The 19,103-nt window shown below is 41.3% G+C and overlaps 2 protein-coding genes across 2 annotated transcripts in view; one reads left to right on the top strand and one right to left on the bottom strand.

Moving 5' to 3' along the window:
• Positions 1–17: 17 nt before the first annotated feature.
• Positions 18–3,230, top strand: RASL11B (RAS like family 11 member B). The gene is made up of 2 exons (XM_026847299.1): positions 18–779; positions 1,616–3,230. Exons 1-2 carry the CDS (start codon positions 549–551, stop codon positions 2,081–2,083), a joined length of 699 nt encoding a protein of 232 aa, XP_026703100.1. The 5' UTR covers positions 18–548; the 3' UTR covers positions 2,084–3,230.
• A 2,283-nt stretch (positions 3,231–5,513) lies between these two features.
• Positions 5,514–19,103, bottom strand: part of SCFD2 (sec1 family domain containing 2) — a gene marked incomplete at its 5' end in the record, with an annotated part of 197,228 nt that continues 183,638 nt past the window's right edge. The window contains 4 exons of the mRNA XM_026846978.1: positions 5,514–6,469; positions 10,403–10,522; positions 15,042–15,176; positions 18,479–18,624. Coding sequence (XP_026702779.1) covers positions 6,377–6,469; positions 10,403–10,522; positions 15,042–15,176; positions 18,479–18,624 — 494 coding nt within the window. The remainder of the gene's footprint in view (positions 6,470–10,402; positions 10,523–15,041; positions 15,177–18,478; positions 18,625–19,103) is intronic.

Below are 19,103 nucleotides of genomic sequence, written 5' to 3' on the forward strand. Positions count from 1 at the left end.
GGCTTCCCGGCCGCCGCCCCCTCTGCTCCCCGACAGCACTCTGTATGATGGAAGTGTCCCTCGTTGAAGAAGTCTCCTAGCTAAAGCAAGAAAACATTCTGTAAATCTAGTATGTTATCCTTTGTAAACGGAACGCCAACCGTTAAATGACCGGGACGGTGCCGGCGCCGTGGAGAAAGCGAAGAGGTGATGTAAAGTACTTGCTTGAGACTGGTACGCTGGGAAGGCGAAACTAATGTGAATGTAAAATATACAGCGTTCTGTTGAGGAAATGACTTGAAAAAGCCAAACAAATGAAAAAAACAACAAATGGGACAGCCAGCAGAGAGCTTACTAGAAAAAGCATTTGCTAAAATGCAGAAATACTGAACGTTAAGCAAACTGCCTTTCTATAATAGCTGGTTATTTTGCACACTTTACCTTTATCATCTAAATTAAAACAGCCTTCAAGAAGTGATTAAGTTTCGAGTTGCACATTATTAAATGCCAAGCTTCAAAACGAGTCAATGCAAAATCAAATTCCAGGCTTCTAGTAAAGTCATAAATATATGGGTTGCACACAAATAAAACTTCTTAATGCCAGTCCCTCGCTTCATGAAGAGTGGTATGACTTTTCTTGCCCAAGTAATGGGCAGCAGAAGCAACATTTGTCTGTGTGTAGGTTGGTGGCTGTACTTGTGAACCTGTTGGTGTTCTTGTCAGGTAATCTCTACAGCAGGCACATCCAGATAGATGGAGAGATGTTGGCTATTCAAGTGCAAGATACTCCAGGAGTTCAGGTGAGCTAGATGCAGCCATGCAGTCCAACAAAGCAGCTCTAAATCTGTGTGTGTGTGCCCCTCTGTGCAGCATCTTGTTATGGTTCATTTCACAGTTTTGTGTTCTGTGTGTGAGAGATGGTAACTTGTGTTATAACCAGTGAAGCCACATGTGTTGTGTGTCTGTAGTATGCTGGTAGTAAAAGAAAATAATTTACCGTTTTGGTGAATCATTTGTATGCTGGAGGCCCACTACTTTTGAGTGGCTGATTTACTTAAGGGTCTTGTTCCTGTATATTATACAAAACCAGGAACAATTCTGTGCAAATAAGATACATGTAGACAAAAATGTCATGATCACTACCCAAACAAGTTTCATAAACGTGTGTGGATGATAGAAAGCGGACTTCTGTATTGTGACTGTGTTCATTAGTATGTCAGAAGTTAAAGTTTTGAATGTATAGACCTGAGTAATGTTGGATTGTTGCCTTTTTGAACTGGGCAACACTCCAGGTCTAAATGCTTCCAGCTCATATCTTTGCTTCCCCAGACTTACTGTCTAGCCAGTTAATTTCCCATTCTGTGGAACTACAAAGTCTTTCTCTGCATGCAGAACTACTCAGGTCAATTTTCCATTTGAGTATAGCAAACTCCAGTGTTAAGTTCCAGCTTTTTGCAGCTGAATCAACATATGCATTTATTCACCACACTCAGATTAAATTTGTACTTACAATGTAAAATGCAAATATATATGTCTGAAGCTGTAAAATGCTATTTGGCTTTACAGCCTCTTAAAGACAGGTTCCTTTAATCTTTCATGACTTCAGCTATCTAATTTGAGACTATTCATTTTTCAGATCCATGAACACAGTCTGCATTGTAATGAGCAGTTGAACAGATGTATTCGCTGGGCAGATGCCCTGGTGATTGTCTTCTCCATCACAGACTATAAGAGCTATGAACTACTCAGTCACCTTTACCATCATGTTCGACAGCTGCATCCAGGAAACGCAGTCCCTGTTGTCATCGTGGCAAACAAAGCCGATCTCTTGCATATCAAAGAGGTGGAGCCCCAGCATGGACTTCAGCTGGCCAACATGCTGGGCTGTACTTTCTACGAAGTATCTGTCAGTGAAAACTATAATGATGTTTTCAATGCCTTCCATCTCCTCTGTAAAGAAGTCAGCAAACAGCAAACAACCAGCACCCCTGAGAGAAGGAGAACCTCTCTTATTCCTCGGCCAAAATCACCCAACATGCAGGATCTGAAGAGAAGGTTTAAGCAAGCTTTGTCTGCCAAAGTGAGGACTGTCACTTCTGTTTGACAGCAGAGCCGTTGGTCTTCCCAACATTTAGCCTAAGATTGAAACCTGGGGTGTTTAACACTGGCACATCTATAGTCCAAGGCATTGTGAAAGAAGCATGGTTCACATAGCCATTTGCATGGCTGTAGAAGTGTTTAAGCAGTTGCTGAAAAAAGGAACAGTGGCAGATTGGAAAAGGAAAAAGACAAAAAACTCTTGAAATAGTTCTAGGATATGACCTGCAGAACAAGTATTTTCATTTGGAAAAGAAACTTTTCAGATAATGAAACAAGCTTTTAGTTTGTTTTTTCTCCAGTCAGATTTGGCTTTCATTTATGCAGAACAACTTCTTAACTGTAACTCAACTTGTATTTGAGCAGGGAAACACCCTGAACTGCAGTTCACTGTTCAGAAGTAACCACTTGAGACTTGTTTTCATATGGATGCAGGACAGCATGATGTATCTGTTTAATTTTATTGCACAGTAGAACCGTTTATTTCCCATGTATTTAAACAAATAAGCAAACATGAAATCGTTCTGTAAAAACAAGTGTAAAATAAGTGGACATGACTGGGTATCAAGACTATAAACAATGGTCCTTTTTTTTTTTTTTTACTGGCTACATTGTTGTTGACAACTTGACCAGACTCTCTGTATGCAAAACCATTGTCTGCAGGGTGTAAACATATCTAATTACACATAACTTGTGGGTTTTTTGCTGTCTGAAAAAAAATAGTGTCCAGACTAAATGATCCAACATGAAGCTTTTGAGGAATGAGTGTGGAGTTGGAGTGATAGTCCATTACATCTGCCAGCATAAGGCACATCTCTCTGTGCAACAGGCACAGAAGGAACATGGTGTGGCTGTGATTCAGCAGGGTGTGAAGCAGGGCTGGCTCCAGGCAATGAAGTGGGTGGTTTGTTCTGAGCTGTGCCAGTCCCTCTTCATCCTTAAACACATGTGGCAGACTTCTATGTATATATTTTTTTTTTACTTTGAGCCAATGAAGTTCACAGGCTTAAGGCCTTATACACATGCACTTTAAAAAGCCAGTGTGCTTTTGTTTAAACTGTAACTTATTTATTTTGTGTACAGTTACTCCTCCTAGGGAGTAGACTTTTCATTCTTACTGCCTGGTTCAATATTAAATTTTTGACTTGCATGTTTTTGTGTGTGTTCTTCATGGGTCAGAAACAACGGGCAATAATCAACCAGTGAAATGTTGAGACAAAGCAATAGTTTTCTCAAGGTACTTAACATACATGGCAGAAACAGTCAGAAGGCCTTTCCTGCCTATACTGTTGCTTTATTAGCATAAACCACAGGGGGGGAGCTTTCACAACTGCTTTACAACTTCCTTTAAAGAAATTCTTTTAGGAGAGGAACTGAATAAGGCAGAGATCTTTTAAATTAAAATGGGGTTCTTCATTTCTCCTTGTCAAAAAAACCCAGTGAGATGGGAATGGTGTTGGTCAAACTCTGGAAGAACATTAATTCTTTTGACTGCCTCTTAATTTTTATTTTTTTTTTTTAATGTATTGAGTTATATCACAATGAAGAACTTAATCTTCATGTTTAAAGTAGCTTTACTGGGGGAGGACATCCTGAGGAGGACGTTCGTGCTGGGACTAGGGTGACTGCTGCACAGGCTCACCTGGTTAACACACAGCAGGGAAACCCTGACAACGTCCTGCTGCTTATAAGCTTTTTTGACCATGAGCTACTAGCCAAGTGACTTAGAACCAGACTTGCAAACAAAACTGAGCTTCCCTTCCAGTCTGAGCTTATTAATAAATACTGGTTAGCTTTTTAATGTAGTAGTAAACCCATTTGCCAAGAGTGTCTTTGTGTTTTCTCCTACTACTACCTTCAGGTACCATTTAGTGTTGCATGCAGAGGGCTTGCATACACACTCCTTGCTGTGGTCCTGCACCTGCCCAAGCAAAGTCTCTTGTGCTGTTCCTGCTTACATGCAATTAGCAGGAGACCTCTCATCCCTTGGCCTTCACCCTGAACACAGGCTGTGTGTAGCTACTACAGCTACACCTAAGGAGCTACAAGTAAGGAGATACCTATTACACTAGGGCCACTGGAAGTATTCTGTTCCAGTCTTGTTCTAGAAGAATAGCAGGGTTTTGTGACCATTTTCTTTCAGCTCTTCGGCTACTGAGTATGAGATGGTGGCTGAGGCCCAGCATCCATTGCCACAGCTGTGTCCCCCCCCGGCTGAAAAGATTCCTCCAAAGTGTGTGCTTGGAAAATTAGTCTCTGCCTCAGTCAGATTTGCTACTTGGCTCACAGGAAGTGCAAGAGCACCAATGTCTGTTTAAACTCACACCTACCTTCTCAAGATCCTATACAGTATGTCTTTAGATGGCCAAGTCAGAGATCTGAGAGCACCTGATGAAAGATGGGTGAGGGAGAGAAGACCACAACTGCCAGCCTTCATCATGTCAGGAAAGCAGCAGCATCTTAAGAGGTCTAAGTACCTGAACTCACTGCCCAGCCAATGGCCACTGGACATAGGAGAGCCCTTCTGCTACCAGCAGGGTGTGGAAACCCCTCTAGGACACCTCCCAAGTCAGAAGGTGTAGCTTCTTAGGGGTAATCAAATAATGTAAAAGAAAAATGGGCCACAGAAATAGACAATCCTGGTATGTGTAGCCCTATTACTAAGAGAGAAGACAGATGAGGTTTGGCACTGTAAGAGCATTGCTTTATTGATTACAGAATTTACAAAACATCCATATTCTAAGATTAAACAGTACAGAAGGACAGGAAAGAAACCAAGAGACTGGCTATTTGGTTTCCAGTTGCTCTGTTCAAACTGTTTCTTGAGCTTTTAACATTGCAGTCTCATAATATTTCTCATTTTTGATAGCACAAAGTTCCATTCTATAGTCATTCTTATAAACCTCTCTTCCATAGAGGCAACATTGTCCATGCTTTATAATGGGTCCATTGTTTCCTTCTAGACACTCAAAAGTGCATTGAAATCAAAATGCACCCTTTTCTGAAGACCATTATAAACATTTAAGAGAACTTACGCTAGCTAGTGAACAAAGGTTAAAGAGCTACTTCCCATTTAATCTGTTCCCTTGGCATAATCAAAGAATGCTGTGATAGAGTGAATGTCATAATTTCACATTCTCATCTCAGTGTAAACTGTAGGTTTAGCATCCCTTGGATGAAGCAAGAGGATGCAGCTTTAGAGCTCCACCATTTTATGCTGCAATTTGGAAGTCTCGCTGATATAGTGATCCACACAATCACAATCTCTATTGGCTGCTGCTTTGTTATCACAGATTGTATCAAAGTTTTATAAGGAAAAAATTAAATAACTGAATTTAATAGCAGCTCTTTTATGATCATAAATTAAAATTAAAAGCTGTTCTCTAGTCAAGCTGCTCAGAAATCTACCTCAAGAAAGAATCTGTCGCTGTGGCCCCTTGAAAATGGGATCGTGCCTTTTTTTTTTTTCCTCTTTATTTTTTAAATGCATGTGAGGGGAGGATTCCAGGGTTATCATCAAACCATCACAGCCCATATGTCCTCTGTGTAAACCTACAGAGAAGTGTGCCATCAGAAAGAGTCTTTTATCCTGGGACTGTGGGTGGAGAAACTAGAGCAAGAATGGGAAGCTGAGAGAGAAACAGCCATGTAACCCAGCCCCTGAGTCTGGCTCTCTGCTTCTCTGCCTCTATCAGTCCTGCTGGGTGAGCATCACTGGACTGGGACCTGCTCTGCTGGCTAAATCAGGGCTGTGCTCTGTTGCCTTTCTGGGGTGAGGGACAAAGTAAGCACAAATGTGGTTAATGGTGTATAAGGCACACATGTTTTGCAAGGTAACGACAGAGAGGGTGGATTTTGCTAGTCTTGCACTCCCTCAGTAGCATTTCCCACCAGAAGCAACCCCAAAGAACCATCAGAAAAACTCAAAAGAAAAAAGTACTGCTTGGGGAGTGCAAATTCAGCATCATCTGGTCCCTCAGCTGCTCCTTTTCTAGGGTATTATTACATGCCATCATCCTTGCTGCACAGAGCAGGGCTGAGGTGATTCAGCACCATATGGTGTTACTGTTAAGGAATGTGTGGGGTTGCTGCTGGACAACTGGACCATTTTGAAGAGTTGCTTGTGAGCTGCACATGTTCTTGAAGCCAGATACCCAGCTGCTTCCCCGTTTCAGCTGGAGCCGTAACTGCAGCAGGAGATATGTCGTTTTTTTGAAAGGCTATTGGGAAGAGCGACAGACCAGGGATTTGATGTTTCCAACTGAAGCACTCACTCATCTTCTCCACAGATCCTCCCCCGTTAGATATCAGTGTCAGGCTGGAGACGGTCTGTGGCGAACAACAACTCAATAGCACTATGTGGTGTCAGGAGGGTGGAGGAGAGCACAATTACCTGAGAGAAGGAGGACAAGATACAGCAAGTCAGAATGAAGGGGACAGAGACACTGATCACAGTACTAATGAGCTGTGGATATGAACTGTTAGCTTCACCCAGCACTAGATGGGCTGTGTATTTCTGGTGTTTACTGACAGGGCAATACAACTTGCCCAGTGAAACTGTCTGCTTGCTAATAACTGTAGTTAAATCACTTTAAGGGGCATAATGACTGGTAGCATTGTACTCTTAATGAATGTGTGCTTTGACTCATTTCTACCCACATCTTACCCGGTGATTTGTTGTGACTGCCACTGTGTTTACTGCGAGGCTGATGAAGCAGGTACAGCACAGATTTGAGCAAGTTGAAGGTAGGGTGAGCACCACAGAAGTGCCGCGGGCCTGCAGCAGGGAGCCACAGTCCCTGTTCAGAAATGTCTTTTCAGACCAGGCACAGGCCATTCTGCATGTCAGGACCAAAGCTCAACCTCGAGCACTGCTGGGTGCTATTGCTTTTGTTTGGTCAAATTTTTAATCCAAGACAGGTCTGATCACTGAAATCGCTACTGCAGCCATGATACACATGCTGCTAGATGCATGTATCTGTTTTTCTTAAGTGAAAATTAGTACGCAGCTGTCTACAGTGAAGGCTCTTCTGCAGGGTAAAGCTGTCAGCAAGGAGCAAGGGCATATGCTCTTGCTGAGTGGAGCTAACTCAGGGTCAAAGTTGTAGTACACTGCTCTTACAAAGCCCTCCAGTAGTGTTTGTAGGGTCAGCACTGCAGGCAGGGACATAGGGGCAGATTTATCTTACTAACCCACTTGAACATGAATTTTCTTCCCCAGTGCAAATCCAATGAGAGGAAGCACAAGCATCAACAACGGAGTATGTCTGTGTGTTCATTTCCTGCAGCAGCTACTACTTGTGCTCTTCATCGCACGGCCTAAATGCATGATACTGCTGCATTTCAACTTTTTTTGTTGTTCTTTCTTTCATCTTTTCACTTCAAATAATGAAAGGAATCTGGAGTTAAGTTACTACAGATCCCTTCTGTACTGATGATAGTCTCTCTGTCACTTCTCCCCTTCCATTGTCCTCCCACACAATTTGTGGCAAACTGACACTGATTATCTCTTCTCCTTCCTATGGATAAAAAACTGTAATTTGCAGATGCCAAAGGCTGACACTGTCTTACTTATGTTGAGAATCAGACTATAGCACAGTATGTGCTCATCTTGTTATCACGCAGTTTAATTCTGAAAAACACGAGGGGACACATGACTGAAGTTTTTTGGACATACAAGCCAAACATCAACAATAACCACTGCCAGATGAAAGCAATTTCTTCTTGGAGTCCTACTACTGAACCCTGAGGGGATTTGGGCAACTAATAGCAAGCCCAGAGAGAAAAATGAGAGCTGCAACTTTTAACATCGGAGAAAGGATGTAGTGAAATATGGTGGGACTTCCCTCCTTTCCCCCCAGTATCTCTGAGGGCTCATTGAGGGGAATAAACGTCTGTTTTTTCCAGCATTTTTACAGAGAAGGGGGAAAATTGCCCAGAAAAGTAATGTCCATCTCAGACAGATCTCTTCAGGACAGTGTATCTCCTTTGCAGACCTTCTTCTTGTTCAGTACAAGGCGCCTGTCTTTGATGCTTCACCTGAAGAGCTACCCTTCCTGGTGGCAGCCGAGGTGGAGGATCCAGGGGCTCCCATCCCAACCCACTGAACTGTGACGGGCAGTTCCCCCTCAGCAGAGGGCAGGGAAGGATGCAGCTAACATTTGATGGTGCATCTGGAGGGTTTTGTCTATCTGCACGCCTCAGCCACAACCACACAGATGGCTGTGCATGTTGGGAGGGTGAAACATCCACTCATGCTCTTTCCCCTTTTTTTAACTCTTCTGATTAAAGTGGAAAAAAAAAAGGTAATTTCTTCCTTTGGAAATAGGATACTTCCCACTAGGTTGGGGAGCTATTCACCACCATCCAAACCCTGCATAGGAAACCCTGTATTCCTTTATGTTCCTCCATGAGAAATAAAATTGTCAATCATATTCAGATGCGGAGCAGTTCTGTGGATGGAAACTTGTGTCTCCTACTCCATATTTAAATGTCATTTACCTCAACTCCAAACAACTGCTGAAGTAATCAGTGGGTCCTGTCAGTTTTTGTGTAACTTTCCTCAATTCTTTTTTTTTTTTGCACCCACACATCTCTCCATTTCTCCAAGAAACAGTAAGTATAAATGCTTTGTTTGAGTGGAAGGGACTTGGGAGGCCAGCGTTCCCCTGATGCCTGAACCTGATTGCCTGAACACCACAAAAAAGCTCTGTTAAATGCTGGCTCGAGTTAGACAAATGCCTGGCTTTTTGAAAAGAGAATAATCCCAAACAGGTGGCACATATTCACAGCTATAGTGCAGAAATCCAGGTAAATCCAACAAACTCATAAACTTTTTTTATATGAGAGACTTGCACAACTGCTTCTTTTCTTCTTTCTCTTCCTCCTCCTGCCTTTTCCCCCCAAGTCCTTTCACCTCTAACACAGCACATTTGGACAAAGGGCAAGACACAGTAAAAGCTTAAAATTCTTTAGGAATCTGCCTCAGAGGGTGACCTGCTGCCAGGGTTAAGCCAAAGCAAAGCAACACCAGATCCCATGTCACCATTGTCAAACCTCAAGTCCTTCTAGAAAGCCAGTCAAAATTCTCCTTGCATAGTTCTCAGCCAACTCACGTGTTAACCCTGCTTGTCTTTCAGGGTGTACTAATACATTACAGGTGTGGATTAACAAGTCCATCAATGTGTCACAACTCAAGCCCCCTTCAAGATGGGAAAGAATTTTATTTGCTGTCTTGAGGAGATTAGCACTAGGCTAATTGGGGAGAAACGTGTTATCAGGTCAAAAAAACATTGCTAAGAGTGGCACTCCATCTTACAAAATACTGCTTGAGACTGTCTTGCAAAGACAACTAAAACGTGGAAAACACATGTCAAACCCAGAGGCTGCTCAGCCTTTGGTTGGCTCCATTTTGCTAACAATTTCTCACTAATCAAAACTGCATTCCATAGGAATTGAAAACAAGATGTTTACAAGCCACCCTGGAAACTAGACTTAAGTTTATGATGCAGCTGGTTACACGGTACTTCTCTGCAGTTTTCAGATTACCCTGAATATCTGCACTACTCAGCAGATACCTGATTGCTTTTGTGCATGCTCCTCCACAGTTAACAATAATTTTTAACATCTCATACGCCACCACAGCCCATCCGTCCTCCTCCTCTCACCCCACTCCATTCAGATGACAGCTGCTGTAGTGTAGTTCTGCTGCCAAAGGCAAAGACCACCTGCATGGATGCTACTGAAGCTTCACTGTGGGAGCCATCCTCCTTCCAGGAGTCTAACAGCACATCCAAGGGCTGCAGAGACTTGGGGCTTTCTCTACATCACCTGCTTCAGGCTACTTAAGGTATCTAGTGGTCAGGTATCTATCAGAGATAGCTGGCCTGGACCAGAAACAAGTACAGCTGTATCCAGGCTAATTTATCTTGCTCCTCAGCAATGCCAATTGACCTGTCTCTAGGATCACCACTGATATGTCACTAGATGGTACCCAGACCCTTGTCAGGCTCCTTCTAAGCATCCCTGCAGCAGGGAGCCTGTAGCCTCTTAGACAGCACATGTTTCTATTTATAAAGAATACCAAGAAATTAATCTTTTGAGATATGATGAAAGCTCCTTCAGAATAATGTCCGTCTGTTCTGAACTCTCCAACTTGAGTTTGAAATTTATTACTGACTAACATGTAATAAACAAACCCTTGGTGCCCAAACACTTGTTGCGTACAGATGTCTCACAGCAAAATCCTAAGACCTTTCCTGTACATGTGGCTCTGGCTTCATTAGATTTGGTAAGAGTTCTATAGGGAATATTATCTGACATTTACCTGGGTACCAGGTTTGCGTGTTGCTACCAGATCCTTCACCATTTTGACCTCAGAGATTGTCACTCCACCAACCATAAAGATGATCAGAAGAGGATGATCACCAGGGTGAGGGCGATTCACCTGTAAAATTAAGGAAAGCATCATTTGTAGTTGCCAACTCTAACTCCAAACCTATGGACTAGCAGTGATCAGCTCCCTGAAATTCTGAAGGAAGACTAATGAGGAAGCTCAGAAAGAAATATTCTTGCCATGGTTTCTGTAGCAGCTGAGAGGGAAATCACTGGGGATAATGCCCACTTAAAACTAATGAACTGTTTCCTGGGAAATTGAGTCTTCATGGCTTCCACTGAAACCTGGAGGAGTTTCTCTTGAGGTCTGAGGGCATCTCTCTGTATTCCTTCTTCATTTCTTTCCTCCCTTTCTCAGAGTGGGAAGAGAGTACTTGGGTGGATGCACAGTCTGGATACACGTACACATGAGGCTTTAAGGAATGAGGGGTAAATTACTACCCAGTAGAAGCAAGGAGTCCAGCCTAAACATGCTAGAATCCCTGCCTGAAGTCAGCAATGGAAAGAATTGTAAGTAATGTGTTCTCACCAGTCCAATGAATAATCCTTTACAATTCATCCAACGAAAATAAATTAGGTTCATATAGTTTCTAGCTTGTTTCACTTCAGAGTTTTTAATACCTCTACGACTGGGTTGTAACCAATATAGAGAAACTTTAGCTCAAACAAAATACTTGTTTCATTTTTCCCCAATTATAATTAAAAGGGTACAAATATTCCACTTCAGTTAAGACTTTATAAAACTGCATTTTAATTTTAAACTTGAAGGTGATGCTTTACATGTTTCCTCTTAACCACTTCTAGAAGTCTGATTACTTTGCTGTTTCCTAGCAAGCTGTTTCTTTCTTGATATAACACACTCCCCTGACAACGCCTTGCTCCAGTCTTTGGGAGTGATGTCAGTGGAGCCTGTGTAATTGCTTTTGTCACACCACCTTTGAGTATGAAACACTCCAAATGTTTGGTTCTGAAAAGTGACAGTGAGAACAGTTTAATTTGCTCCTTTTTAGACTCTCTGCCCCCTCTCCTTCCACAAGCATAGGTTTTTGACAGCATTCACCTGACAGAATGAAAGTGGTCATCAACCTGTGTTTGGGTGGAGTGCAGTTCCTTTGCTTTTGCCACCACAGCAGCTATCTTTGATCCCTGTGGCTCCAGCTCCTGAGGCTACAGCTCTTCTCTTCATTGTTGTGGCTGCCCTATATTTAGTCTTTGGGCAGTTTTTCATCCTGCGGCTCTGACAGGCTTTCTGACTGGCAACCTTCAGAGGAGACTCTTCCCTCTGAGGCAAGCACGGGGGGATGGTATGCTCTTTCTCCGGGCTAGCTGGAGTTTGATTACACAGGGATCCCCGTTCAATGCTGCTCCCCAGGCAGGGAGCTCTTCAGTTTTTGAAGTCAGTACAAAAAGCCTTAGATAAATGTATTAGTGAGCTGAATATCTGGGTACTGGGTGTTTATTCTCTGAATCACCTCCACTTTGCCAGCCAGCTTCACTGAGCTGATGGCATATATAGCATATATACTGCAATTCGGCAGGGTGTCCTGTAATTCTGGGGTGATACTGAGAAATTTTCCATTTGCACCAATAGACCAACTAAACGGATACACCAGAGCTTACAAAGACTTTCTTTATGCACTTTCCTACATCAGGCTACTCACTTCTTACTATCTGCATAAAACATAGTATCAACCTCAAATGAAAATAAGTTCATTGCTATTACAAAACCATGAGAAGTTTAAGTAAGACCTAAATATTTACTTAAAAAGCAGGTCAGATAGAGCCATTACTTGCTAAAGTATTAGAGGATTTCATGCCATAATTGCTGCAAGCAGTGACACAAGGTTAAAGAAGTAACTGCTCACAAAGATGAAGCTAAAAGTTGATAAAACAGCTATGGCACTTTAAGGTAATACAGGAATTACTGTTTTATTACTTTTCATGGATTTTTGCTTTTCTTCACCTTGTTGCCAAAGAACACAGCTCCATTCCATCTCATGAAGTTTCTGAATGACCCAAGAAAAATGGAAAGAGCTCGGATTCAGAAGCTTGCTATTGAATAAAGCCCCCCTTTCCTAATACTTTTCCTAGTGACAACAAACTCATCATAAACATGCATGCATAACATTGGACACACTGAAAGGACACCCAATATAAAAGCATTAATCAGAAAACACAAGCTTTTATGGCAATGCTAAAGTGAAAATGTCTTGACACATCATTTCCTTCAGTCAAAATAAACCTGGATCCAAACACATGGTGCCTATATAAAACTTATTATTTTTCAGAAGACTAAAGTTCAAACCACAAATTCCAGAAATGCATATTAAAAATACTATTAGGCATGCAAACTCTAAATTAAATTAAAATTGCAATGAAAAGGGTCTTGGAACTGTAATTTTGTTATGCTATGCACAAGTGTTTTGAAGGAGGACAATACTTTGGGTACGAAATATTTGGCTGTGTTAAGAATGCAAGTTTCTGCCAAGATTTTTTTGTTTGATAATACAATCACCCAAGGCTCTCTCTTTTGAAAGAACTGGCTGTGTGTAGCTAAACACAGCTCATTTCTGTGATACAGAAGAAGAACTGAAATGGACTGCAACAAAAGCAACTTATCTTCTGGGATCCTTCTAAAGTTTGGTTGTTTTGGGACCTCTGTTCTGAGGCCTTTGAATTGCATTTACTGTGAAATCTGAATTTTGCAAAAATCCTCAAGTGAAATTCAGTTCAAAATGCCGTGCATTAAAGAAATTGGGTCAGTTATCTCAGACAATTAGGAAGACTAACCAAGAAAAAAGAAAACCCATTACATCAAGTGAAGGAGCCTGAAGGAAGAAGGAGGAAAGGTTCCCTGAGCTAGCAGAGCATCCCAGATGGACATCAGCCTTCTCTCCAGCTCCGAGCCCACCACTAAGGGCTCTTTGCTGGTGCATATGTCTGTGTGAAGGAGAGGAAGAGGAGGACATGGGAAAGTGGGTTGACAGCAATGAATAAAACTCTAAAATTGAAGCAGAAAGGGGTCAGAGGACAGGTTTTTTCTCATGGCAGATTACAAAACACAGCCTTTTCCTCTGAGGAAGTTAGAGAAACAACTTCTACTGCTCCGTGAAAGCTATCTCTGCCAACCAGGACACCAGCACCAATGAATCTGGTATTTGTGACCAACCATAAACCAATGAATTTAGCTTTATACCTGGAAAAAGGAAAACACATTGATCACCAGAAACTAGATTGCCATGCAAGGCACTTGGTATCAGTGATATCAAGCTTAGATCATCGTAAACCATGAGTGTTCTAGAGCAGCTGTCAACAGAGGAATCCTTGTGGCAGGGAGGCCTTTTCTTTTCACTTCCCTAAGCTTCAAAACAAACACATCCACTAGAGAAACAACTTCTGGATGACAGATATCTTTAAAAGTCTGTCCTGTATGAACATGTCTGAGTCCATCACTTACCAAAGCATGTTTATGTGAGTTGGCATTTATATTCAGGCATTGAGGAAGAAATAAAAATATAAGGAAGTTCATGAAATAATTACAGTGCTAACAGTGCAGTAAGTGGAGAAGATCCTCTTGTGTGAGAAATACAGGCTGGTCAGAAGCTCATTCATGTAAGCAAGCACTTGCCAACAAGCCAGGCGACAAACTAAATGAGCAAGCACGGACACATTTGTGAGGTATATGATGATGCCTATGAAATATTCATCCTACATAAGTTTCACTTGCTCATCTGTTATATATTCCTTAGAGTAAGATCTTTTCTTACTAGTAGAGATGCAGGTGCTTACAGCTACATATTGCCATAATATACTTCATACTCTTAAAGAATACTCTTCAATGGAGAACTCAGGGTATGCAGTAAGACAGAGCTAAATGTACAGCATGCTAGCTACTCCACACTTCATCTCTTTAGCCATTTAATGAATGCTTAGCATAGGCGAATTTGTAGAGTAAGCTCTTGTAGAAAGACTGTCTTAAAACATTGTAGGAGCATTCACAAGGCAATTTCTAATAGACTTCCTTCATCCCCACTGCAAGTTGAACCTTATCAAATTATAGAAAAGTCACTGAATATGGAGCTCCTCTGCCAACCTTCCTCCCCTGTGAGACCTGACTGTTCATATGTACTTCTCTCCTGTCTCAAGGCTGCTCAGTGTCCTTAAAATCCTTTGATGAGGTGCCTTGTGGAATGCCTTTTAGAAATCCAGGTAGGTTATATGAATTGGCACTCACATATCAATTTGCTTGTTATGTGTCTCTGAAGAGCTCTGAAAGCTATGTGAGGTAAGAATTCCCTTTAGCAAAGCCATATTACCTCTTCCCAAACATATCATCCTCATTTAGGTGTCCAGTCTCCTCTTGTTTTGTTCAGCAGGCGCTACCCATCTGTACTGTACCTGCAATGTGGTGCCTCAAGCTATACCCAGCCCCTCTGCAAGGATTTAACTCTCCTAACCACTCCTTAAGTTGTGCTGAACAAGATCAACCCAAACACATAAAATCAACTACTGCCATATGATGCTGTGTCCTCAGAAAAATCTTACAGATGAGCTCAGGAAGCCTGGTTTACCTTCATGAACATGCTGAATCCAGTTTTAAGGAGATCGGTGAGGCCCGATGACATGTGCTCAATATCAACAGGATCAGGTCGATCAGGATTACAGATCTCTTCCACTACCTGTTTCAGCAGCGGTTTGTAAGAGGCCTGCACAAGAAGAACAACGCACTGTGAGTAAAGCTGTTTAGACCTGGGGCAAGTGCTTTTCTAAATGTTTCATTTCCAGGTTTATTTAAAGGTAATAAAAATAATTATCCTAGACAGGAAACCATTCAAAGAGTTAAAAAATTATTGAAGGGTCCGTGGTCTTTGTGACCTTGACTGCAAATGTGCACCAGCACAGCATCAAACTGAAAAGACAGGAACACAGCCACACATTTACTCCACCCCATGTGTATTGTATGAGTAAAGGGAGACACTCTACATAATACTTCCACCTGTGAAAAAACTTGAGAAAAATGGGCCAAACAACCCCACAATCCCATGTCAGACCTTTGGAGAATTTAGGGACCAGGAAAAGTGGAACATGTAAAGGTACAAACGCTCAGTATCCTGGAAGATAGACTTCCACAGGATCCACCCTTCGTTCTCTTCAGGGTCCACAAACCTGGGCTGAATATGAATTAGTAGTCTAGAAATTTCCATATTCCTTTACCAAGGTTTAAACCACTCTGCCATCCTGAAAAAGTTTCTAAGATTAAAAACTTTAGGGACTTGTGGAAAGATGTTCTTTAATGAAAATTTGACCTTACTTGGTTTACAGATGGAGGGTTTTTTGCTGCTTTCAGATTTGTCCAAACTGCAATGGAACCACAATTGTTTCAGGAAGCGCAGCAGTCTTAGAAAATTAGCAGCTTTCAAATGAGTACATTTGTTTTCCCTTGGGTCTAGCCCAGGTATACATCATCCCCTAGATTTCTTAAGAGAATTGGGTATAACATCATTTGTTTTGTAAAGATGATATCTGCAAGAGACATCATGCAAGATAAATGTAAAAATGGATGGAAAATAAAAAAGCAAGCTGCTTGACTTAAAACTAAAATTTTCTGGAGTAATGAAAGAAATGTTTTTCATCCAACACTATACAGTGAGAAACAAAACTTACAGTTTTTGAATACAATCCCGTCAATGAAGATTTATACAACTCATCTAGTTCTTCTCATAACACGTGCACAATTTTTAATTGAGCCAACAAAGCAAATTACAACAGACATGAGCTGCAGGATCTTTTAGAAGAGCATGCCAAGATCTGTGTCAAATCTAGTCACGCTATAAACAAGCGTTTGAAAATACACATGCAGACATTAAGTCCTATGTATAAAATCTGTTTAATATCTTCATAGATGAGGAACAGAAAGACATTAGGAATGTAATATTTTTGGAGTATAGATTAAATCACAGTTAAACAGAGAGGATTACTGCATGAAATTAAAGGAAAAATATTATCTGACTTCAGACAAAACTATATACTCATAAGATGTTAAAAATGTGCAATGATTTTGCATGTCTAAATCTTCAGCACAAAAATTCAGTGCTCTTCAAAATGATCCAGTTCAGCTACACAGACACTAAAAGGCAGATACTATGATCAACTTATCTTTTTTAGCTATGATAGTTTCAAATATTTTTAAAATCTTTTATGACTTGAAAATAATCTAATACATTTCTAGGGAGTTTTTAATTTATTTTTTACACAAACCCCAATAGCTGCATTGATTTTTAACTCGTATAATGAAACCTTTATCAACTTTAAATTTTGGTGGGGCATGAATTGTGTTTAAAACAGTTGTTAAAAACCTTGATGGCTATGGGGCATACCTCAGACAAGATTATAGGGAGAAAAGGAGAGAGAAAAAGAGAAAGAAAGAGAATGAGAAAAGGAGAGAGAAGGATGTAAGGAGGGAGGGAGGAATGGAGGAAGAAAAGGAGGGAGGGAGATACATACTTCAGACTAGTTAAAATATCAGGCAAAATAAATACTCTCCTCTTGCATGGTCGCTACACAAACTGGTTTGATAACCTGACAAAAATGTTCATCGTTGTATGTAAGACATATAAATGTCAGTGCTATAAAATGTCCTGCTAAAAGGCTATCCAATTCCCACTTACTTATCTATAGAAAACTTTGTTGAGTCTTAACAAGAAACGGATGCTTCCCAGCTCCTGACTATAAAGTGGAAAAGCAGCTATAGGCTAAACCCATTCCCATAGCACTAAGCTGGGCTGGGAATATATATGGACAGAGGAAGAACTAAACTGATCGCACGCAACCCATGCATTAACACCTGCCAGTCAAAAGAGGGATCCATTTGCAGAGATGTGTATGTATGACAGAAAAAACTGTACTGCCAGCTTATTTCTGCTACTCTAAATCTCCTAAACGGCCCTCAGCAGAAGGTTGGTCCTATTCAAGCAATTAAATCCATCACATAGGCAGATCAGGGGGCTGCAAGGCGTTCATACATCCCTTGCCATGTTCCAGCCCCTAGCCCTAAGTAAACAACCTGGGTTACATACAGAGAACATAGTGGTGCTAATCACACTTCCAGGAAACTTTCAGAGGGTATTTTCTTATCATTTGACTGCTCCCCCACTGAACTGCACTAAATGTTTAACAATTTTCCTCATTTCAGACACCAGACTGGTCCTAATAGCTAGGAGATTCCATTAACAGGTTTTCTCCACCTTAGTTTTCCAGTGCAATTTTGCAACATTCCCAATTTCTGTTCTTACAAAGCAATGATTAATTTGAACTACATCCCTTTGCTGGTCTACAGCATACTTATGAGTTTAGAATGATTTTTTTCTGGGTCAAGGCTAGAATCAAGTTTTACAGTCTCTCTCTAAATCACTGTGTGCGCTTTTCATTGTAAAACTCTATTTTTAACTGAAAAAATTAAAACACTTCAGGGGAGACAGAGAGAGAAAAAAACACTGTATATTAGTCCTGAAGATCTGTATCATATCCTGATGGTCTATATCATAGTTCATGTGTTCATATTTTAGAAACAAAAGCTGCATTTTTCACCTATTTACAAACAGGACTGCCTCTCCCACTTGTAGGGATGGGTGAGAAAATACACAGGAATATAGCAGCTGTATGGATGCAGGCATCCTGCTTTGCTATGCCATGAGAGGTTGTAGTCCAGAACTGTCTCGACCTACCCCTGCCTTTCACAGGTATCTATGTCACATCACAGTGCTGCAGAGCAAAACCCGAATTTATTCCTCAGTCAATTCTTTGTTGACATGGACATGGATATGCCTGACTTTGGATGAAGGGCTTGAGGAAGTTCTTGATGGTTAGGTCAATTATAAAATCTGTACTTAAAATATCTTCCAATATGGGCAGAACACATACAGGATTAGCACAACCACAAAATTAGTGCTGTAACTTTGACAGCATGGTAGAGAAATAACATACACAGGGGAAAGAAATATTCACTTGCCTGGTGGGTGTTGCTGCCTGGATTATGTATGGAATTAAATTGTTTCATGTGCATTCGAGCTCTTGCAATGTCCCTGAGGGACCGAAAGATACTGTCCACTGCATCTGTGGCTTTCTGAGATGTCAGGTTCAGTGGCGAATCACAGCCTAAAGAAATAAAGAAACATGGAACTGAGTGAGTGAAAAACTTTCAAGTGTTTTGATAGTAAGCAGTACAAAAAGGAGAACTGGGATGAAATTTTAAATTTTAAAGTTTTATCATGTTACATTCTAGAAACTCAGGGGCTTGTTAGATGGCATGTCCTCAGCATGGCACAAGCCTCTGTAGCTGAGCAGGAAGGCATAAATCCTAGCCAGCAAGCAAAGTGAACAGCACCTCTCTAACCACATTTGTAAACTAATTCATACAGCAATTTCATTGGCGCAGGGTATGTTTTCCTCTCCGCAGCAAACAGAAGATCCTGTGTTAGCAGGCCGTGAAGAAAAGCCCCATGTGGAAAGAAGCCAGCTGGATTGCTGGTCTCCTTGGGGCAAAACAGCCATGAAGAGGGGGACTGCTCTTCAGGCATCATACCCGGGTTCTGGCTGGCAGCCTGCTGACTCCAAATGCATTTCCTACCTTTGCA

The sequence above is a fragment of the Athene cunicularia genome, assembly GCF_003259725.1.
Source record: "Athene cunicularia isolate RWA chromosome 4 unlocalized genomic scaffold, athCun1 chr4_part1, whole genome shotgun sequence".
Taxonomy (NCBI): Eukaryota; Metazoa; Chordata; class Aves; order Strigiformes; family Strigidae; genus Athene; species Athene cunicularia.